The 23,185-nt window shown below is 51.8% G+C and overlaps 2 protein-coding genes across 2 annotated transcripts; both read right to left on the bottom strand.

The window, feature by feature from the left end:
- Nucleotides 1-4,644: 4,644 nt before the first annotated feature.
- LOC308610291 (BCL-6 corepressor-like) lies at nucleotides 4,645-10,213 on the bottom strand (the record flags this gene model as incomplete). The annotated part of the gene is made up of 2 exons (XM_081259482.1): nucleotides 9,745-10,213; nucleotides 4,645-4,854 (listed from the first exon to the last, which is right to left on the bottom strand). Exons 1-2 carry the CDS (start codon nucleotides 9,826-9,828, stop codon nucleotides 4,645-4,647), a joined length of 294 nt encoding a protein of 97 aa, XP_081115608.1. The 5' UTR covers nucleotides 9,829-10,213.
- A 1,589-nt stretch (nucleotides 10,214-11,802) lies between these two features.
- On the bottom strand, nucleotides 11,803-19,612 carry LOC308610290 (BCL-6 corepressor-like; the record flags this gene model as incomplete). Its single annotated transcript, XM_081259481.1, has 4 exons — nucleotides 19,046-19,612; nucleotides 17,685-17,871; nucleotides 11,859-12,021; nucleotides 11,803-11,815 (listed from the first exon to the last, which is right to left on the bottom strand). The coding sequence occupies exons 1-4, from the start codon at nucleotides 19,523-19,525 to the stop codon at nucleotides 11,803-11,805; spliced, it is 843 nt and encodes a 280-aa protein (XP_081115607.1). The 5' UTR covers nucleotides 19,526-19,612.
- Nucleotides 19,613-23,185: the final 3,573 nt, after the last annotated feature.

Below are 23,185 nucleotides of genomic sequence, written 5' to 3'. Positions count from 1 at the left end.
AGATAGATGTTCTAACAATTGAAAGAGAATGATGACTTTTTTGCTCTTTACATCTTGCTATTTCCCTTCCCATAATATTTCTTGAAGCGAAACCATAAAATATAGACAAACACAAAAAACAGAAAATATACAAAACGTGTGCTTTGCACCTTAACACAAACTTAAGTAAAATTAGTTCTGACAGTATCCAGCATGACAAACTTCCATGGTACAAATGAGAATGGACCAAGGTTTGAGCAGGTACAGGAGATAATCCAGGCATGAACAACACCAAGGAAAGGTAGACAGGAAGTAACATGGTGTGTAGGAAATCACGAGACCAGTCTGATGGGAAGAGACTTAAACAAGACTGAAACTCACTTCCTAAACCTCCATCTCCAACTGGACAATTCGCAGGACACAGGTGCACCAAAGTGGCCAATTTATTCAATCCCTTTAATATGGAGGAAGAGTTTAAAATTTTACTGGTTTAATTTGCCCCCAAAGCAACTCTCAACAGTTATGGCCTCTGTCGTCGGAGCTTTGTATGAAATTAAGTCAAAGTGTGGAGCTCCTTTGCCTTTTTTTTTTTCTCCTTAAAAAAGAAAAGAAACAATTGTTCCGAGTAAAAACAAACATATTCCGAAGCATGTGTACATTGAAAAGTAAAGAAACTTTATTAACAACTTCATAAAAACTGACTTAAAATTTTAAAAAGAAAGAAACATGTTTCAAAGTCCTTCCGACTGGAGTCGTGTCTCATCGTGTCCTTTCTTTACAGAAATAGTCGTATTAGGACACATATGCACAAGGATTAACACCATGACACACTGTACACGGCGGGCCCCGGCGAGCTCACCAGGCGTCGTCTGAGTCCAGGTCTCTGGGGAGGATCCACTCCACGGATGAGCCCAGCAGAGTCTGAAGCTCGTTCGTGAACTCCACCACATCTAAGAGCTCCTTACTTTCCGGATTAAAGGACTCCAGGTCTTTGGGGCAAGAGAATAAGAGACTTGCTGACACTTGCCGGTAGAACTCGGCCTCCGCGATGGTGACAATTTCCACATTTGGAAAATTGCAGCGGAATATGCAGGAGGACATTTGCAGTTTCTTGAGCAGGTCTGAGAGCAACAGCCAGTTACGAGGCCTACACCAGAGAAAGGACAGTGGTTTGAGTTTCCGGCAAAATGAGAGGCGCTCCCAACTATGAACTACCCGTCTCCTGGCGGTGAAAGGGCCTGCTACTTCCACTTTGATTACCCCACCTCCACCCCACTTCTCACTGTCCTTAGAAGATCTACTACTTTTTTTTTTTTTAATTTAATTTATTTATTTATTTTTGGCTGCATTGGGCCTGTTGCTGTGCACGGGCTTTCTCTAGTTGTGGCTCGCGGGCTCTAGAGTGCAGGCTCATTAGCTGTGGCGCACGGGCTTAGTTGCTCCGTGGCATGTGGGATCTTCCCGGACCAGGGCTCGAACCTGTGTCCCCTGAAATGGCAGGTGGATTCTTAACCACTGTGCCACCAGGGAAGCCCGGAAGATCTACTTCTAGCGGGGGAACTCTGGACTCATGTGCATGTGTTAAGAGACCACCTAGGGCAGATCAGCCAACTTAGACAAAAGCAGGAGCAGCGCCCCTGAACCAGCCTCGTTGCAGGCCACCCCAGTGCTGCCTTGGCTCTGGCCACAACTCAGGTCACCCCTCTCCAAGTAAGTGCACCCCGTTCTAGTCACTGGGGAAAACCAGTCTGTATGCCAACCCAAGGGAGATGGCAAACACCTCTTTGACCTCTCCTCTCCTCCGGCCCTCACGGAGAGAGCATGAGAAACACTCGAGGTCACCTGGCTTTCCTTGCCTTTCCCACACCTCCAACCCGCCCCTCAATGCTGCCGGGAGTGAGGCTTTTTCGAGAAGGGAGGTGGTACAATCCTTCCTGATACCCTGCCACGTTTTATCATCTCTATCCCGAATACAATGTCACCACAAAGGCAGACACGGTCCCAGCCTCAGAGTCCAAGGAGGATGCTACTCCTTAAGCACCGGGGTCAACACACAGCAGAGCAAGGTTTCCTGATGTGTTCACTCCGAAGGGTTGGTCATGGGGCACAGTGGCCCGACTGTGGGGACAAGACTCGATCTAAGCAAATCTGAAGACACATAAGATCCCAGGTGCCACATACGGCTTTCTCTAATCTTATACGAGAAGAGGGTACACATCAGTATTGTCCCGTGGACCTCACGCGCCTTGGAAGGCCCCTATGGTAGCCGTTTGGGGAGGATCCCTTCCCCAAGAGTTTAGTGACTGAAACTGTGCAATTGCAGTCGCTGACTCCCGTGTCCTTTGGGCTCTAGGGGTGTGTTCCAATGAGGGCAGTTGGCTGGGGAGCCCTCCCATCCCCCAAACTTTTCTGGAAAAGTTCCACTGCATTATGTGAGGTCGGTGGACACTTGGTGAGGAATTCACTCACCCCCCAACCCATCCACCCTCATCTGCTGAAGGGGATTTCTAACTCCTGCCACCCCACAGAGCAGCTGGGCTGGCTCTCGACCACACGCTGGCCACGCTCACCCCTGAGCGACGGACACCTGGACGTTATAACACGGCAAAACGGGGTCTTCGGAAAATTCAGATTCCAATAGGTCACCATAGGCCTCGTTGCTGTCATCCTGGTCCTCCGGTCCTGGGGGATTTGCTAAAACATCGTAACCACTTTCATCATCTGGTTCTAACCGGGGGGGCAAACAAGAGAGAGGTCAGTAAGCTGGAGCAAGATTCCAGCTGTTCTCCAAAAAGGACCCTGGAAAAATTCTTTCCCAAGCAAGCCCTGCTCACAGCACCACCCCCACCCCCACCCCCACCCCCACAAGCCCAACTGAAACGAACAAGGCTGCTCACCACACACACAGCTGCCAGAGAACTCCGAAGAGCAACCGGGGTTACCGTCGTCAGGAGCCTGCAGGTTATTTCAACAGTGTGGAGAGAGAGGGGGAGAGAGAGAGAGAGAGAGAGAAACAAGATAACGCCTGCTGGTAAGAGGCAAATGCTGCTGGAGTTCGGGAACATCTCACGCTGGGGCTGGTGTCACCTCCTGACAAGTCCCACTGCACACGCCTCCAGGTATGTGACTGAAACCTCCCCACGCGTCCACCCGCCTTCCTGAGGGACTGCCCGCCTCACCGCCCCAGCCTGCCAAACAAAAGCTAGCCTGGCTAGCTAAGAGTTTTCCAGCCCCCCACCTCGCAAAACTCAAAGTATGTATCTCTTCTTTGACAGACTAACGTTGGGCCGCTTTTCCCAGTAAAGGGTCACTTAGAGTAAACGGGGGGGTGGGGGTAGGGGGAACCCAGGTGAAAGGCTGTGAAGTCACCGTCTAGATGCTTGAACAAGACCGTGTCTTGACCTCTGCCGTACCTGTTAAGAACTTCTCCAGAAGTTCGCTGTGGTTCACTTTCTTGATGGTTCTACCTGAGTATGTAGCCAGGGTAGGAACAGCACCGTAGGAGAGGAGCAAGCGGACAATTTCGAGATGATCATTCTTGACAGCATCGTGGAGAGGCCTAGGAGAGGTGCGGGGGATTACACCCGTGCACGCGACGCTTGCTTCTAAGGACACGGGGCAAAATCGAGCGTGTGCGGCCAAGCCTCGTAGGCGCGCTATTTCACCGAGGAGGTGAGTGTACGGTCGCTGCGACAAATTACTCTGTTATTTCCACACATAACCCTTTACGGGACAGGTGAAGGGACCATCTCAGGCCTAATTCTTCAATGCAAATCTCTCTTAATGCATGGCCCAAGGAGGAACTCAGGCCTAGATGAAAACGTTTCCAATGAACTTAAATAGTGACAGACTGTAAGAAGGTAACGTACGGAGGGGTGGGGGGAAGAATCCCAGCATCACGGAAGCAGATACGACAAGCCATTGTTATACCATTACAAACAAAACCCAAAAAGTGCAGTTTGTCAAAGAAACTGGGGGCAAAGTGGAACCTCTCCTGAAACCAACTTGGAGATGAGTGATCAACCCTCTCGCCCAGAAGCAGTCGACAGGCAGGGCGAGTTCTCAGGAGGATACAGAGTCCTCCTGCCCGTGTCCGCTGGGGTCAGGAACACTGTCCGCAGTCCCATCCAGAAAGGATGCGATTTGGAAACCACGAACCACCAAATACCTTACGGTTTTGCTCATTTTATGACCGTCAGGAAAGCCCCAGTGCCCTGCCTCGTGGTGGCATCCCAGGTACAACCAGGAAGATGCTTGGGCTGACTCAGACCTGGGCCTCTGGCCAATAAACCGAGGTCAAGGACAGAGTGGGGGCCAGGCCCGGGGATGTGGGTGGACACGGCAGGTCCTATCAAGCCAGTTGCCACTGGACCTGTCTGTACTCCTGCAACTTTCAACTCACATATATGTTCAAGAGTGAGATTCAACAGAGGCTGGTGAAGAGTCCAGGGTCTTAAAAGAGAACACCCCTGATTATTCATGCAGGCTCAACATTTTCAGGGACCTCTGTCCATAAGAGTGTCACAGAGTTTTAAAGTTCTATGTAAATTTGCCAGAAAGATCTGTCCGATTCCATTCTAGAGGACTCCACCACCAGTGTGCTTACATGGCACTCACTCTCCATCTTTCCTTCTGGGGTTCCCCGCACACCCTGAGAACCACTGCCTATGCCCCAGCAGGGCCAGGCCAAGAGCAAGACCGCCACTGACCCGGTTCCATCTGGGCACTGCAGTTGACATCGGCGCCATATTCAAGGAGGTGTCGTACGATGTTGAGCCAACCTCTTGCACAAGCCTCGTGCAGGGCACAGTAACCCGCATTGTCGCGGTGGTTCACATCACAAATCTTGTTCTCCAGGCAGTACAAGACCACTTCCTACGGGGAGAGGAGAGGAGAGGAGAGGAGAGGAGAGGAGATACCATCAGACAACCATACAGTGAACCTTGTAAGGGTGACCTCCCCATAGCTTGCCGGTGCCCACTTTCAAAGGCATACATCCTTGGGGCCAAAAGCCCACCATAGCGCGGGCAGGCGGCAGGCATCCTGGTCGGGGGTGAGAGTGTGTGAGAAGGGCTTGGAGATGCAGACAGTGTTGTCTAAGGCTCTGCTGCACCAGTGGCCTGGCCATGGGCAAGTTACCCTTGAACTTCTCCAAGCTTCCACAGGGCTGCTGAGAGGACGCATTCGGATAGCGATGAAAGCCCTCAGCCCAGGGGCCGACGTGACCAGTACAGAAGTGTCACAGCTGCTAACATCTTAGATGACACATTGCCAAGCACAGACCATTCTCACTTGATGGGTCTGTTCAGTCAGTGGCAGTGGACGATAACACAAGTTTAGATCAAAGTATGGATGACCAACACTTAAAGAGAGCTTAAATCAGCCAGAGAACATTCCCCAGCTTAGAGAAGCAGGGACACACAGGTCAGCTACATCCTCGCGCCCCCTGTTAAGACCCCAAATCAGAACCTGGGCCTCAGATGCTCTTGTCTGTACGTTAAGTAGAGTTAAAGAGAAGCTCTCTCCCTCCATCCTCGAGGAATGACACAAAATGCCTCCAATAACCCCACCCTCTATTTTGCCTCACTCCACCCTCTCGGGGCAGAATCAGTCTAATATTCTCATATTTACTCAAGTTAATGACAGGAACCTGATACACCACAGGCTGCAACCTCCACATTTCAAGAATCAAATAAAACATTCACCCCCGCCCCCGGAGATGTTCTGTGTCAACACTGTGCATTAGAATCACTGTTATTAACCTTATTTCTTTGGCTTGTTAAAATATTAATATGAACCACTCCCAGTAAGCAGAGCAGGAACTTATTCAATGTTTTATTACCTTAAGAAAGTTTTCAGACACATCGAAAGCATTTGCCACCAGAAAACACATTATACTGTTTATACTGGGTAAGTCGTGCCCAGCAGAGAGCCGTCAGGTTCTGAGAGCTGGGAGTAGGCAGAACGTGCATGTGGCCCAACACATGGTCTGCTGGGTAAGGGGGGATGGGATGGGGTCAGAACAGGCCTCCTTGTGACATCTCTCAGGTAACTCATCTGTTAAACCTAAAACGGGGGTCATTCTAGCCGCCCATAAGTGCGAGATGGGTTCTGTAAAACCTTTTATGCCCTTTGGAGGACACGCCAATCAAAGGTGACCACTCACTTGGGAGCGAACTAGAATGTTCCATTTGCTTACCACGTGAACCTAATGGGGCATGCTGGTAAACCTGGCCATTGGTGCCCTGTTACTTCAGGTCACTGCAGCAGCTCCCTTCCAAAACAAGAGGAGGAAGAGAAAAGGCACGCCCACGAATGCATTTCTCCGTTTACATCCCAACCTGCCAGAAAGCCCACAATCCTCTGGGCTCCCAGGCCACCTGCCCCGAGCCCTGGTATCCAGGATACCGCATGAAGCTGCTGCTCTTTTAGCAGGCCCTCACTAGCCAGACTTGAGTGGACGGCTGCAAGCTAATGAGCTGTGTGCGCCAGCCACGGAGAGGCCCTGTCACGTGGCTCTGGGATCAGGTCTGAACGCCACCAACTGCTGTGCACACATCCATTTACTCAACCCAGGGTTTATTTGCTGTGACAATCATGGCCTTCACCTGGAAACCTTCATCACTACTAGGGCAGATTCAAGGGTACCTAGAAATGAAAGGCCGTCCAAGCTGGTGGGTAAGTCAACTCTCTTCTCCTGGAAGATGGCAGCAAAGGCAGCAGTAGCCCCACGGCCAGGTCAGACTTTTTGCCACGGGCTGTCCTAACTCAACCACGTTGATCCCACTGTTTACACAGTGCTTCTCATTCCCCAGATGAGGACGTCTTCTGTCACCCACAGGAACCCAGGAGCTACCAGGAAAGGAAGGTAGTACTATCCTCATTCAACACTTGGAAACTGAGGCCCAGAGATATTAAACCCCAAGTTCAATTAACATGAAGTACTAGACCTAAAACTCAGGTCTTTGGTACCTGGTCAGCTGGGAAGATTCAAAAGGCCCAAGAGGGCCCCAGTTAGAGGGATGCAATCCAGCTGTGACGAGCACCCCACAGGCCTTCTCTGTTGGGGGTCAAGTGGGCTAACTACACTCTCCTAGCTAAGAGGGTGATGGCCTCTAAATGGATGGCAACCGTCGCCACCAGCACTTTCTCTAACTGAAAGGTGAAGAGGCGGGGCGAGTCTGTCGACGCAACACATTCCTTGGTTTATTTTCTCCGCTAGAAATAAACGGGAGTGTCTAAAGGGCAGCCCAGCCATTCCAGAGCAAAGTCAAACTGCTTTTGTCGGACAGCTCTCTGTTCAGCGGCTATAAGCCGAATGCCACTACCCGCAAAATGTAACCATAAAGGCCATAAGCCCGACGTTGTTAGTTAATTAAATGCCTCATTAACTTTTTTAAAAACATGACTTATTCAATTCATAGAAAATTTAACCATCACTGCTAAAGGCACAAGCATGTGGTTGCACACTAGCGTTTTAGCCTAAGAAATAGAAGCCTTTTTCCCAGGACGGAAAGGTTTGAGGTCTTTGGCCACGCAAGTGATCTATTTAACACGGATCTGAAGCCAGAGTGTGTTTCTAAACTTCCAGAACCACATTATCATGACATAAAGCTCAGACAGCCTTTATACTGCACATGGTATCTTTGGCTAAGCAGAAGAAAATAACCAAGAATGCTGAAGACAAAACTTCAGGAAAACCCTCCCAAACCACACCCTTATCTGCTTAAGCAAACTGTCCTTCAATTTGAAAAGGTTGAAGCTGCCACATCTCCCAAATGGGCCATCATCCCAACATTTAAAATTCTGCCCAGAGAAATCCCAGAAAGTTGGATTCAAAGTTGAAAGCGTTCATCTACTTGTCACAATGTTCAGCATCAACACTGGTGATGTGTGGAATCTACATATTGAAATTTACATTTGAAGAAAAAAACAAATCCGACCGTAAACATTCCCAAGGCTTCCTGTGCAATCAAAGGCCAGGTAGCCTAAAAAAGTATGGATCAAGTGCCCCTTGGTGCAGGCCTCAGAGCCACCAAACCAAAATGGAAACTGTCTTAGAGGACCAACGAGGGTCTTTTGACGTCTCTGGTCCCAAAGGGAGGCTGCTGGAAATGATGCCAAGTTCACAGGTGGGGCTCGGAGCCCCGCCCTCCACGGCGGGTGCAGCAGCACCCCGCCCCCCCATCTCCAGCATTTGCTGGAAGCGGGAGTCTACTTTCTCAACCCTAACCCAAAAGTTGGGGTTAGGGGTCTCCCCCCCACCTCCAGCGTTTGCTGGAAGCAAGGAGACTATCTTCTCAACCACGGGGGGGTCTAGCTCAACACTATGTGCAACATCTGCTCTGTCCTCCTAGGCGCCCGCTCTCAGCTCTTGGGAAACCAACTGGGTGCTCCTTGGACTTCACCTGCAAGTAACTGCGCTAACTACCAGAAAGTGCTCTCTAGCTAATGGAGAGGTCTCCAAGAGACGTGTAGATATAAACAACAGCACATTCAACCCACAACAACAACAACAAAACACCCCAAACTAAGCATAGCCCTAGTGCTTCCAACTTCCCACCCACAGTCATGCCTTAAGGCCAAGGCAGGCACACTTCCAAGGGCTCACGGCACTATGGACCGGGGTGGGGGGACACGACGGGAGACGGGGGACAGGGGCACAGAGCTGGCTGAGGGTGTGGGCGCCAGGGCTCCGGGCCAGCCTGGGTCCTGCCACCCCAGTGCTCATCCACACCTCCACGCTCAGCCTGCTGAACCGCGTTTTACTGTCACCATTCAACTCCCAGAGGGCTGATGCCAGCACAGAAAAATGCCTTTGCCCTGTGGGCTATTACATCACAATTGCTACTGACAAGTATGGTGGGGGAACTGCACCCGGCATGGAGAGTCATCTGTCTCACAGAGGTTTTGAACTGTAAAAAGGGCAATTCCAGTGTGAGCCAGTCTTGCTGAGGAGCGTGGTGGGCTGTGGAGCACTGCTGGATTGCTACCTGTACGGGTATCAGCTAACCCCTCTGAGGCTCAGTTTCCTCATCCGAGAGTGGGCTAGTACGCGTTACTCCCAAGTGAAGATGTTAACAGGGTGAAAGGAGTTACTACAGATCACACGGGCTTAGGCAGATATCAGCTATCTTTCTATGTTGCTCTAGCAATAGAGGCCATCACTGTCATCAGCTGTGCTGGGTTGGGATACAGCAGTGTGGACAGGGAGTTTTGTGCAAGGCTCAACCCCTGCTCCCCGCCCATCAGCCCTCGGCTCCCGTGCCCTCTCAGAAAGAGACTGCTCAGGTCTGCCCCACTCCCACCCCTACTCTGCACAGACACTTCCCACCCGCTACCCCACAGGGGCATCACTCTGCCCCAAACAGCACAAGTTAGTAGAGCTAATAACTACTCTCCTTCTTGCTATTCAGAATCCAAAAGGGCTCATTAAAATTCCCCTGGTCGCCAAGCCCTGGGTTAGGTCAGATTTTATATCAGAGATAAGTGAGCCAGACTGGCCGAAGCAGCCTACCTGCCTGAACGGGAACGGAACATCAGAGAGGCCTGCCTTTCTTTTCACACCACGACTGAACAAGCCACCAAAGAGCCCGCAGTGTGAGCGGGAGCCAACGCAAACACCCTGCTGGAACACCCAGCCCAGCCCGCCACGTGGAGGGGGCTGGGCTCTGAGACCCGCCCCCCATCCCCAGCCAGTGTGTCCCCCACCCAAGGAGCAGCAGCCGGTGGATCCTGATCCGGGGCACCCATAAGGATGCTCACCTCGTAGCCAAGCCGGGAGGCCTGCTGTAGGAGGGTCTCGCCCGCGTTCTTATTGACAATAAGTCTCCGCGCTTCCGGTGGCATCGGGCGGGACTGGGTGGTCTCTGGAGGGGAGCTTGACCATGTCAGCTGCGAGGCCTGGGAAGCTGGTAACAATTGCTGCAAACAGTCCAAGGGCTTCTGGTCCTGCTTGGCCGGCGAAAGATCATAGCCGGAACTGGGCTCAGGCCGCTTTCAAAATCTCCGGACGGTCACCTATCACGAAACCAGGCAGCGCACACATTTCAGGCTGTCCTTCCTCCACCCGCCTGGTTCGCCTCCTCCCTGAGTTACAAACCTGAGTGGAGGAAAGCACTTTTCCTCCTCTCAGTCTGGGGGAGGCGGGGCGCGAGGAAGGGGTTGCATTTTTACTAGCTGGAAACTTCACCACCACCCAGGAGACACGTCCCCTAGGAAGGGGCAGGGACGTTTTGGGGGGAGGGGTTCAGGAAAAGGAAAGCTTTGTCCCCAGAAGCAGAGAAGCAGGCAGGCGGGATGTGCCTGCATGGGCCCGGGGGGCGGGGGAGAGCCAGGGGCAAGAGGTACCTTGCCATCCGCATTGTCCACCTAGGAGTCCCCTGGCAGCGGCAAGCCCCGCCTGGGCTCCTGAGGGATCAAATGCTTGGTTTTGCACGGTCGCTTCCCGGATGGTTTCTCGCTGTTGTCGGTGTATTTCTGCGGCAGGGGCGAAGGCTGCCAATCCATTTCTTCGTCCATGCACAGCACATCTGTCAGGGGGAGAAGCAGCGGGCGTTACACAGTTGTAGCCGGTGAGGAAAGAAAAGCCCATTGTTAGCACTGATCGTTGGAGCAGCTTCAGTTTTTAAAGATATACCAATTATGTTTTCAAAGCGCTAATATGTTAATCATCCCACATTCAACCGGCAAATAGGCTAACCCACGAAACGCCAAATGGCAAGTCGCTTCAAAGGGCCGCAAGACAGGGCAGAAGCCAGCCCTTCGTGCGCTCCCGTCCCCACCCGTGGGGGGCCTGGGTGCTCGGGACAGGGCGACTGGGGACAGCCTGAGGCTCGAATGACGGCACTGACAAGCGCCCGGGGTCACCCAAGATTTCCCTTCCTGCCCAGCCGCGGGCTGGGTGATGAGGAGCAGCCCAGGAAGTCGAGCTCCAGCCTCACTGTCCATTCCATAAGGAAGTGTGCAGGCTGAAAGGACCTCAGGAAGAAAACTCCCCGCTCGCCACACGCTACTCTTGTCAACTTGGATGGCGCTCAGGTCCCCTCCAGGGCCGTTTCCCACAGAGGGCGGGTGATCCACCCTCCAGGAGCGCCCCCCGCCCCGTGCGTATCCTTGTTCATTGTCACTGCATTTAAGGGACTCCTCCAACCAGCTGCTGTTGCTTTTGGCCTCTGCCCTTTTCCTGCCAGGTTTCTCTTCGGAGATGCTATTGCCCTGGGGGGTGACCGCAGGCTGAACCGCCTGGATCACTTCCTTCCTGCCCTGCCGGCCAGGTTTGCTCTCTGCTCCCGCCGTTCTCTAAGGTGCAGCAAGCGGCGCTGCTTTCTGGGATGGAGCCCTGTTAATTCAATGCACACCTCAGGTTGGTCAGCTCACTATAATGTGGCTCTTCTAAGTGGTTAGAGGAACTGTTTGTCATTTCCCTCTCAGGCCAGTCAGCTAATGGAGAAATAACTACAAATTAATGAAGAAGCCCCCCGGGGCGGGGGTGGTGGTGCGGGGAACAAACTGTCTTACACATCACTAACAGGGGTGGGGGAGGGGAGGGGTGTGGTCACTGTGTTGGCTGGAACTTGTCACCAAGTCTCGGGAGGGGGTCTATTTGCCTTTGGCCACCTTTGGGCTCCAGCCCCGCCACCTGGCTTTGGGGGCGTGGGGGGTGGGATGGGGGTGGGGGGTGGGGAGGTGTGAGTGGCTCCCCCCAGGGATCCAGGGTGGGACTGGAACTTTCCACTGCTCCGCTCCAGGACTTCCGTAGGGTGCCCTGCGGGCCCGAAGCCAAACCGAGCTCACCTTTGGAGACCCGTCTCCGCTTGGCTTTCAGCAGAGAGTCCTCCGGGAGCACAGTGGTCTCAGTGTGGTTTCTATTGCCAGACACCTTGCGCTTTCTGTTCAGCCGGAGGGTGGGGCTGCGTGACGCGTCCGGGGCCGCCTGGTCGGCGGGGGACTCTCTGGGGGGCTCCGTGTCCATATCCTCAGGAAGATCACTGTCTTCTGGGGCTTCAAAGCGGTCAGGTTTGCTTCCATCATAACACTCCCCTAGGGGAGGGGAGACAACCCGGAAAGGAGGGAACAAAGGTCACCAGGAGCAGGCAGGACCCCCACGCCCAAGGCAATCTGCTACCAACAGACCACCCCCCTTTGGAGACCAGGGGCCTCACACGCCGCAAGCACAAAACCCTCAGAAAGACGTCCCAAAGGAAGGACAGCTGAACACAACCAGCAAAGAAAGCAGAAAATGAGGTGCGTAGCCCACTCACAATCCATCCTTCAAGGGTCAAGGTGAGGCATCTACACCATCCGTCTATAGGCATGTGAGATCACTCCCTAACTGCTTAACTCTCCAAGGTGGCTTACTTTTAAAGGGGGGGTGAGTGACCTCACAGTAAGATCCAACCAATCAGGGCAGAGCTACAACGGGGGGTGAGTGACCTCACAGTAAGATCCAACCAATCAGGGCAGAGCTACAAATGACTATGGAAACAGCTGCTAGTCAACAAAAAAGGCTGATGTCATCAAGAGACCAAATAGCCCCCAACTGCCATCTACACAGACATAGCACCAATGTTCACTTGGGTCAGCAGGGGCGAGGGTGAAGAAAAAGGGTAGGGAAAGAATGGTGGGAGGCTGGGAAGCTGGGAAGCTGGGGAGACCAAGGCAAGAGGAGCCTGGCAAAGGGAAAGGAAAGGCTTCCTGGTGCACACACAAGGGTCAAGGGCAATTTCAAAGAACTCAACCAGATTGCTACAAGTCCGTCTGTCCTCTTTCCACACCCGTGGGGGGAAAGCATTTCACTGCCATCGAGGGGCTGCTCCTATTTCCTGTCTAGGAAGAAGGCCCACAGTGACACCAGTCACCCACCTGGCACGTCTCCACGCCTTCCTTCCCAGGCAACAAGCATCTAAGGACATTTCAAAGACAAGACTCCAACCCCCTTCGTGGGGGTGGGGTGGGGGGGTGCGGCGGGCAGGGCTGAAGTACTCACACCTCAGCTCCGCCTGTGTTGCTCCTGCCCCTCTGCTCAATCTAGCATCCACTTAGGGCTTTTCCTCCAATCACCCCAGCCTAACATCGCTCCTCACTTTTGCTCTAGCCAAAGAAACAGTTCAACTGCTTTGCTAGTCACATTGTTTCTAACACACAAATAATTCCATAATGATCACTGTGCTGTTAAAGAGTTCCCCGAAGATGACCCTGTGTCCATCACCGGCCGGGGGTGGGGGTGGGTGTATGAGTTTGGTATTTCGTTAACACCTGAGCTAAGCTCCCACAGCCCGTTTTTCTAGATGAAATCATGGACACACCCCTCACATGCTGCTCGCATTCCTCCTCCTCTCCCTAGACCACTTCAAGTATCACTCCCACTTCTGCTCAGCAGGCTGGTCCCCTGATCAGCCTCTCTTGGGAGCATTCCCAGCATTTAATGGCAGCCAGTTGTGGGGATGAACCTCACCCTGGCCTGGGCTAGCCTGACCTGTGTTCTCAAGGGTGGAACACACTTAGCTTTTCTCCAAGGGTATCCCAAGGTGGGAGAGATCCCCATCTAGTCTTGCCGGAATGGTGGAATCACCCCAACCGCGAGGGTCTCCTGCCATGGCAGCAGGAGAAACACCAAACTCCTGGCCTGTGCTTACGGGTGATGCAGCACAGGCTACCGCAGGCCCGGTGAAGACGGCGTGCTGCAACTCTCACTCGGGCTGCTCTGTGACCCTCTTAAACACTCGGGCAGGAATGGCGCCGCTTTACAACTCGGCCCCCTTCACTTGTAAAGTGGGAATGTTGGGTTTCCTTGGTGGCGCAGTGGTTGAGAGTCCGCCTGCCGATGCAGGGGACACGGGTTCGTGCCCCGGTCTGGGAAGATCCCACATGCCGCGGAGCGGCTGGGCCCGTGAGCCATGGCCGCTGGGCCTGCGCATCCGGAGCCTGTGCTCCGCAACGGGAGAGGCCACAACAGTGAGAGGCCCGCATACCGCAAAAAAAAAAAAAAGTGGGAATGTTACTGCTAGCCTCCCTCCAGGGTGGGCTTCATAATCACGGGCCGGGCTCAGCACAGAGAAAGGCTGGAAAAATCCCTTTAACCAAAAGATGCCAAGACTTTCAGACCAGCCTGAATCTCAGGCCTGAAATGTAGGAAATTTTAAGAGGTGAGCCCTGCTGGTTACACCATTGGACTTCTCTGGTCCAATCAGCCTTCCCTAAAAGCTCTGTGGGAGGGGATCCATGGAGGGATGGAAGGGCTACCTTAAGAACCCCCATGTCCAAGTTGAAAGTTTCTTTTTCCAAACTAGGTCCATCCACCCTTCCCCCAACCCCAGAGCCTTTTAGGGCAAAGATCTCAATTCCCCTCAGCTAAGGCCCACCAAGACCTTACGCTAGTGTGACCTTACCCAGGCCAGTAATAACCCTGAAGGACACCCACCCCGACTGCCCAAGATGCCCATGGCCACCAGCTATGGGGTAGAGGCTCCGTGTCACTTGGAGCTTCTCAAAGACTGTTCTAACCACGACCCACACGAGGATGACCCTTGAGGGCAAAAGAGATGGGGAGATAAATAGATGCACGGGGATCCTAACCATCAGGCTTTGCCATCATTGCTACTTTTGGCCCTTCTAAAAGTGGGAAGCCATGTGCCCTTGGTCACCCAGTCTAAGCAAGATGTGAACGTGGTCCCTGCAGCATGGTCCTATGACTCACAGCACATATATCCCAAATTCATTATGGTTGTACCATAGCATCACCTCACAGAAGCATCACCACAGCAACATTTACAAGTCACTGTGGCAACAAAGCACCCTCACCACTGTTGAGCCATGCCCAGTGAGGCCTAAACAAGGTGAGAGGGTTCTGAGTCGCTGCAAGGCTCCCCAGGATTAAAATCCCCTTCTCTGTAGCTTAACTGTAATAGCACCTCCAGTCAGGGCTAACCTTGTTCAAAGTTACACCCGCTACAGAAGGAGTGCAGGGGATCTCTGTTCCAAAGTAGTTTACAAACGTGCAGGTGCTCAGCTGGAAGAGAAGTTCCCTGAGCAAAGAAGTTTCATGAAGCCCCTTGACTGAGCCTTCCTCCAGCTCCTGGCCAGGCACTGCCACTGAGCAGGACCTAGGCCTGTCCCAGCCAAGTGGTTCGCAAGGGAGATGGTTACTCCAAGTTTGAGAAGGAAGGGACCAATGCCTCCTTGCCCCGCCCCATCTTCAAATGCCACTGAGGGTTCCTAGTGATGAACTTCCAAGTCTGAGGAACCTCCAAACTCATTTGGTGAACTTCCAAAATAAAAATTTCACTCAGCCACCCATGTGATCATAAAGAATAAATGAGTATCTCGGCCACTGTGTTTTCAAGTTAATTCCTTTTTTTAAACAACCCCTAGCAACAAGATGCACCCGCGCCAGGACAACCAGGGCCCTGCAAACAGCACCCACCACCTTAGAAGCTCCTGGGCCCTCCATGGGTAGGGGCTGCCTCAGAAGGGGGAAGGCATCTTGAAGGCGTCCTGGACCCTCTCTGGGACCCATGCCCGCCCCAAATCCCCGTCCCAGCTCCCATGTGCTCACAGCTCGGCTCTCGGCCACACCGACACCCATGAGAAGGACCTGAGCCCATATCAGCTGAAGACGTGATGGCCCAAGAACAAGAAGGCCCGTTCATATCCAGCTGAATGGAATGAACACCTGCTGGGCCTTGGACGTGGAGGCTGCAGTAAGAACAGTGGCCCCTTCAGGTGACCTTTCCTGACCAGCTATTTACAAACCCCACGTCTCTACAAGACAGAGGGTGGGTGGGGAACCCACCTCCATTGCCCCAACCTTTCAAACGCAGCCCCTCACCTTCCCCAACCCTTCTGCTGCCCTCCCATGGTGGCGATTCATGGCTCACTGGGCCACGTCCCGGGTGCTCCAGGAAGAGACCCGTCGGTCGGTCTGAGATTGGAGGCAGGCGGTGGGGGGAGGGGGCTTTCGGAATCATCTGGGGCTCAGGCCCTGCTCCCCATCAGCCACACCGAGTTCTCGTCTCCACGGTCAGCAGGAAAGACTGGGAAGGACGCACATTAACGTCTCTGGGAAGAAGGGTGGGTGAGGCCACTGAGACATGAAGGGCAGCAGCCACCCTGGGTTTGGCCACGTTGCTGGAGAAAAGGGCGAGAAGACTCGAGGCCGGTTAACTGCCCGCTCCCTTCCTCCAGCCTCCCTCACCATCCACCCGCAACAGGCAGATTCCCTCCTCAGAAAAGTGCATCCCCGTGAACTTGGCCTTGCCCACTTTTACCACATCTCTCTGAGAAACTTCCCTAGGAGCTGAGTTATGAGGCCACTCAGGAGGGTAAGGGCTGCGTGTCAGCTGTGAGCACAGGCAAGGAGGGAGGCCTTCTTGCTGCTTCACTCCAGGGTGGCCTGGACCCTCCGTTTTTCATTCCAATCCCGAGGGGGAGGAGCTCGGAATCGTCTACTCCAGGCACATCAAGAGCCCCATCCCTCGGGTAAGGCCGCCACTGACTAGCCCCAGAAATCCCCTTCTACGGGAGCCACGTGGGACACACCGGTCCCGGTGTGGCTTACCCAGAACCCTGGCCACAGGCCTTTGTCTGACCCCAAAGATGAGCTGGGGGAGGGCAGTGCTCCAAGCAGCAGAGAGAAGCACACGCTGCTGCTGACCACAATTTTCCCGAACTGCATCAGGCACCCAAGACCTAAGCGTGCGGGCCAACGCCGACCCTACGACTGGGTCCAAGGGCCTGGGCCTCCCAAACGTGCCCACCACCCCCGACTGTCCCGTCTCAGGAGGATTGCACGCCCACCCTGTCCTCGACGTTCACCTAGGTGCCCTCACTCACCATCACCGGTGAGGTTTCTGGGGTCCGGAGCAGGCTGCAGGCCACAGGCCACAAGCACGCACACTGAAGAAAGTGGGAGAAAGACCTCCACTTGCTGCCAACGCATCTCATTAGCCCAGGAAGTCTCGAGGGCAAAGCCCGAAGTCAACCCCAGTGGGGGAGCAGCCGAGGGGACCGCAGAGTGTGACTCGAGGCCAACACGAGCTTTCTCTCCAGTTCGGCCTCCAGAACAGAACACAGCCGTCTGGTGGGAAGAACGGCCTCGCTGATCCCACGGCCTGGGAGCGTGGTGTCAGCTCCTCATGACTGCAAACGAGCCTCCACAGAACACAATGATGCTCATCTCTCTGGGGCCTTCATCAGCCCTCATCGCACGTGAACGAAACCTCTGCCTCTGGAGGGAGAGTCCGAGTACTCTCCACTCCCTCCCACAGGACACTGTCACTCTGGAGGGTCTGGCTCTGGCTGCAAGTGTCATCCCACTGCTACCAAAAACCCGTGTCCGTACCTGCTACACAACAGAACACATACCTGCTACGCCGGAGGTCCTGCACTGCCATTCCTCTGCTCTACTGTATCAGACTATTACTAACTACAGGACTAGCATTGCTCCGGAAAAAGGAGACGCGTGCCAGGAAACAGCATTTCATAGGTGCTTCACTCCTGGATGCCGCAACGCTCAAAAGGACAGCCAGCCTTGCAATCCACAGCTGGGAAGGGTGGCCAGAGCAGCCCGTTCTCCGAACAGCCAGCACCCAGACGCTGGGCCGTCGGAAGCGTACTGCTTCCTCTCACCTCCCTCGGCACTGGGAGCGGAACCGCCCCGTTCCCACCGACGTGGTACCACACGCGAGCCGCCTGGGTTCACTTACATCTCTCACTGTCCTTCTGGTCGGCAATGGCCTCCTCCGGGGTGACCGACTTTGGCTTTTTGTCCTGACTTCCTTTCAGCCTTTCCCAGTCAGCGGGGCTGAATTTGCGCACCTCGGAGTCTTTGGTCGTGGGGTGGCCACCTTCTCGCTCTTTCATCTCCAACTCTGAGAAGCGCATCACTGCACGCTACAAAGAGAACGGAGATGGAAAAAAGACACACCTTACCACCAAAGCTATTTCACTGCCCTTACCTTAAAGGAAAGTATCTTCAAAGAAAAGTTTGCCCAAAACCAACCACAATTTATGATACAACTGAGATATTTTAAAATTGAACGATAAAACGTAAGAGTGTCTATGTGTAACTAGTCACACACTCTTTATTCGTAAAGCCATACGTATGTAGAGATATATGTGGTGTGTATATATAGCCATACATACACTGTGGCATACAGACAGACATTCTCTTTCGAAGGTAAATAAAACAAAACAAAAACACAACGCAAAGAAAGCGAAACAAAAACACAACAGAAAAGAAAACAAATGCACAGTGAATAAAGACGACCATGGCCCACAAACTTCCCTTTGTATATTTGGAAATGAAATTTAACTCAAAAGGCTTATGGAAGATTCTAGTAATAAAAATTTGAAGAATTGACCTCACAGTAAGCAGCGGGTAGACATAAAATACTGTCCTCTTGTAATCCTTCCATCTATGTAATTAAAATGGGCACTCAATGGATCATTTAGATAACTTCAGCCATTTTTATAAGCATAAACCAATTTTTTTCTTAACATTGCAAAACAATTTGGCTTTATTTGTGTTTTAATTAAAAGTAAAATATCTTAAGGAAATTCCTATACAACATCTATCATTCACTAGCAAGTTAAATACATACTCTATCCCATTAAGCAAGGTTTGTGTGTTTGTTTGTTTGTTTTTTGGGTGGAAAAAAAAATTGCACGAATCTCACAGACATGCGGCCGCTACACACCTCCACCAAGTATCACGTAAGGCATTCTAAGCAGCGCTTTTAGGTATATTTGTTAACGTACAGTAACAGCAGAGAAATCAAAGCGATTGATAGGTAAATGTCATGCAGTCTTTTAGACATCCTTCGCAATAATTAAAACTTCCGTTATCAGCATTCGAGTGGAGTTCGCTTAAAATCTACAGAATAACTTCAAGTATCCACTTACGTCCCCTTACTGGACACATTTCAAACATTTAAATTATCCTAAGCTTCATTAACCAAATCAGCCCAGTGTCCTGCCCTATCATACCCCCGGCCCCCTCCTCTTCACACATTAAAAAAACCTGACAACTGGTCAGGCTCCTGAAATTCGGGTGGTGGGGGCTCACCTGCAATGCCCGCTCCTCCCGACTGAGCTGACGGGAGTCTGCGTACAGTCCGGTAGCGACACACTTGAACTGGTCACCCACGTAACCAGCGGAGTTTGCGATTCTCTTTGCCAGCTTAGATGGCTTCGGTTTCAGAACTTTGCCATCGGTTGATCCTGCCTCGTCAGCTCCGTCTTTGGTGTAGGTGGGGGTGACGTCCACACTCGGTGGGGCACTGCCCACGCAAAATGGTTTGGGATCCTCTTGGGTTTTCCCGAACGTGACCGCAGAGCCGTCGCTCCCCAGGGTCGGCTCCAGGAATGCAGTCGAGACCGGCGTCACCAGGTTCTCCTTGTTGGTTACCGCTGGAACATTCTCCTTGCTTAAGCCGGAAACTGGCTGGCCCGGAGCCTGTTTGAAAGTATAGGCTTCGTGGAAGTCACTGATGCACCCCAACTCCTCTCTCAGGGCAATGAAATCCCGGTGTGGCTGTAGGGCCATATTTTACTTTTTTATTTTTTAATATATGTTCACATGTTTCCATAAAGGATCCAAGGTGGCCCATAACGTAAGGACACACAATATTAGCTTTAAAAAAACATGGAAAAAAAAAAAAAAAAAAGGGAAATCATGATCCTGGAAATGGGTTGCATCCTTTTAAGGGGTGAGAATAACAGAATGAGTGAGCCAAAGATTTGGGAAAGGATCTCACATTTCCAAACGTCCAAATCTTAAAATTGCACCAAGTGGGAATGTAGCTGTGGCAGTATTAACCTGAGAGAGCTCTATGATCGTTGTCTTTACTCATCACTTGGTTGCAAGGTTATAAATGACAGGGTAAGTGAAGGAGGGCAAGTAGACAGATAAGAGTCATTTCCTGATTCTCAAAAGAAGGGGCATCACCTAGGGAAGGGGACTGCAAAATCCTACAGGAATCCTCTTCATATACTAAATTTTCTAGGTGGCAAAAGTATCTCCTTTGACCCTAGCAGCCAGATGGAACTTAGAAAAGTAGTGAAAAGCTACTCAACTGAATGCAAGTCATATGACTAGGAGCATGTCAGTGAAAAGTTCAAGGGAAGATGCTGTGGAAGAGCAGTTCACCTTTTGGTTGAGCGTCCTCAGAACGTGCAATGGGAGGTGCAGTACCTGCTCTGTCTCACAGGGACCCTCCAACCTCTAAACGCATCTTTCCTGGGAAGCTGAATTCAAAAAGTCAATTTTAAAAAAAGATAGGGCTTCCCTGGTGGCGCAGTGGTTGAGAGTCCGCCTGCCGATGCAGGGGACACGGGTTCGTGCCCCGGTCTGGGAAGATCCCACATGCCGCAGAGCGGCTGGGCCCGTGAGCCACGGCCGCCGAGCCTGCGCGTCCGGAGCCTGTGCTCCGCAATGGGAGAGGCCACAACAGTGAGAGGCCCGCGTACCACAAAAAATAAAAAAATAAATAAATAAATTTAAAAAAGATAAAAGTCTCTAGTAGAGAAATTGTATCAGAGCCTAGTATTAAGAGCTGTAGGGCCACAAGTTTCCCATGATACGGCCTTAGCAGAGGCTGTTAAGGCAGTGACAGAAAATTTGTACCGAGGGAAATAGCAGAAGAGTTTGCCTACAATTCACGAAAATGCTCCCTGCACTTGGCCTGAAGGAAATCAGCAAAATTTGTAACAGCTTGTGTATTTGTATGCGGGATGGAGAACGAGTTTAATTTTTTAATTTCTCTGAATTATCACGTAAGATTCAGAAGATGCTCTCTCTGCCTAGAAGCCACCCCACTGGGATAACTATGCCTACGGAGTGCCTTTGCCTATGACTCCTACTTGCTAACAGACTGGCAGCCTGGCCCCAGGGCCTGGTCGCTGCTCCCAGTGCAATGGTGGATATGGTGTCAACGGTTGCAAAATCAAAGCCCCTTACATCCTCTCCATGCCTCGGTCCCACCCCCCACCCCACTCACCATTGATGTTCAGGAAGGGGAAGGTGTCCTGGATGGGAACGTGGTGCTGTGACTGGTCCAGCTCACCTTCCTCATCTTCTTCATCCACACCATTATCTTTCTCATCCCAAGGAGCAGATCCAGTGGATCCTACCCGAGAAACACACACACACACACACAAAGGTCAAAAGTGAGGCGCTCACGTTGCACTGTCATCCCTGCAGCCCACTCCCAGCTCCTCGTACGGAGCCCCAGTGCAAGCTCTCATCCCCTCCCCTATCCAGGACCTGCAGACCCTACTCCCTTCTCCTAGAAACCTTTTAATTCCTACTCTAAACCCCTTTCTACACATTCGCATCCCTTCTAAGGACCCAAGGAGCACAGCTTCTCTCCTCTATAAGCTTACTGTGAAGACAGACCCTTCCCTCATGGCAGAGCCTCACTAGATTCACTGGAGGTCAAGTCTAAATTATCTGGCTCTTAGTCGGAACTGGCTCAACATTGAGTAAATATAGGGATCAGGTGGTATTCTCCTAGGAAAAATACCATACAAATTAAATGATCACTTACCCATCATTTATAAAGAGAACTTAATAGCCTTCATAATGTCATGGCAATTGATTCTTAGAACAGCCTTTGAAATACGCAGGAAAGATGAGAACCCAGATTTTATAGTGGAAGAAGCTGAGGCTCAAAATGTTGAATGACTTGATTCAATGTCCCACAAGTAGTGAAATAGAAAGACCGAGGTTTATAACTCAGACCTTCTAAGTTTTAAGCCCTCCTTCTTCTAAACTACCTGGCCTCTGTTCTCAGTGTTGAGTCCCAAGAGAAGTTATTTTTTATAGAACTCAATACCCCCTCTTCTTTCTAATGCTTTACTGTTCCACTGGGTGGGCAGGAAGACTGTGCTGAGTTTATATCTTTTGTTCTCTGGGTTCTTTCTAGGGACAGCATTTCTTGCTTTATTTACCAGTCTTCAACTTTGTAAGCGAGGCGACTTTCAAGTCGACTATCGCTTTAAGGGTCCAGCCCGGAACCTGGCACACTGTCCACCTTCTCCCCAGCAGCTGGGGCCTCACCTGGGTTAATGATAGAGCCCTGGGGCTGGGGGATGTCACACACTTGATATATCTTCACTGGGTTCATGGGCACCTCCTTGGTGCCGTCGTACATCAGGTTGAATTCCCTGCTCTTGTTGAGCGCACAGCGGAGCTGGGCCTTCCATTTAGCTGGGTCGGGGTCGTCCACCCCTTCCTGGTACTTCCCCTGTCTCCACAGCCCAGGCCTGAGGGATAGGAAACTGCAGTGAGTGCCTGATTGTTGCCCAGAAACACTGGAAAGTGTGCCCGCCCTCCCTCATACAGACACAGATACACACAGCCCTGCCTGACCGCCCCATCACCCCAACTCCAATTTACAGAGACTGCAGCAGAAAACACCACGCTGGGGACCAGGCAAGGCAGGGCCTGAGACAAATTAAGCCAAATGCAAATACAGTATTTTAAAAAGAGGAGTCTCATCTCAAGTGCTTGTGCCAGCATCATCTGTCAAGACTACAATGGCCTTAATGAAGGGTTAAAAATAAAGAAAAATCTGGAACAAGTATACACCAAAATACTAATGGCAACTTTTGGATAGCAAGATTTCAGGTAATTTTGTTTTGTTTGGCTTGCCTTATTTGTTTTTCACATGAATTGCTTATATAATAAGAAGAGAAAGGGAGGTGGCGTATGATATGAAGAATTTAGGCTTGCAGTTCCCTCTCCCTTCAGTCTTTAACCTGATGCACAAATAACTGTTGAAACCAAGTACCTTTAGGAGTAGCAGCCCATAGGAGGGCAGGAAGCACGCTCTGGGGGTTCAGCTGGCCTCAGTGCGAGGCTGAGGGCCTCAAGTCCTAATAAACTGACACCACCTGCCTTTCCCTGCTTCCTCAAACTCCCACATTGGGAACATTTTGCTGGGAACACCAGTGGCTGGTGGCCTGGGCCAAAACCAGTGTGGCCCCGCCTCTCTGGTTTTCAATTTCCAGGTCTAACAGGCATCTATGTGTCTGTTCACGGGATATCAGCCCTCCCCCACTGTTAACGTATCTCAGATGTCTACACTTTCTTCAGGGCTGTGACGTATGTGCTGGTGCAGAAAAGGGGGATGTCTTTTGCAGAGGACTCAAGATCAAGAGAACGAGATGGACCGGCCAGACTGCTCCCACTTGATGTTAGGAA

This window comes from Mesoplodon bidens (assembly GCF_964165515.1).
Source record: "Mesoplodon bidens genome assembly, contig: HAP1_SCAFFOLD_349, whole genome shotgun sequence".
In the NCBI taxonomy this organism is placed as follows: Eukaryota; Metazoa; Chordata; class Mammalia; order Artiodactyla; family Ziphiidae; genus Mesoplodon; species Mesoplodon bidens.
Note: the sequence above shows the minus strand (reverse complement) of the source record. Positions and strands in the feature narration are given on the sequence as shown.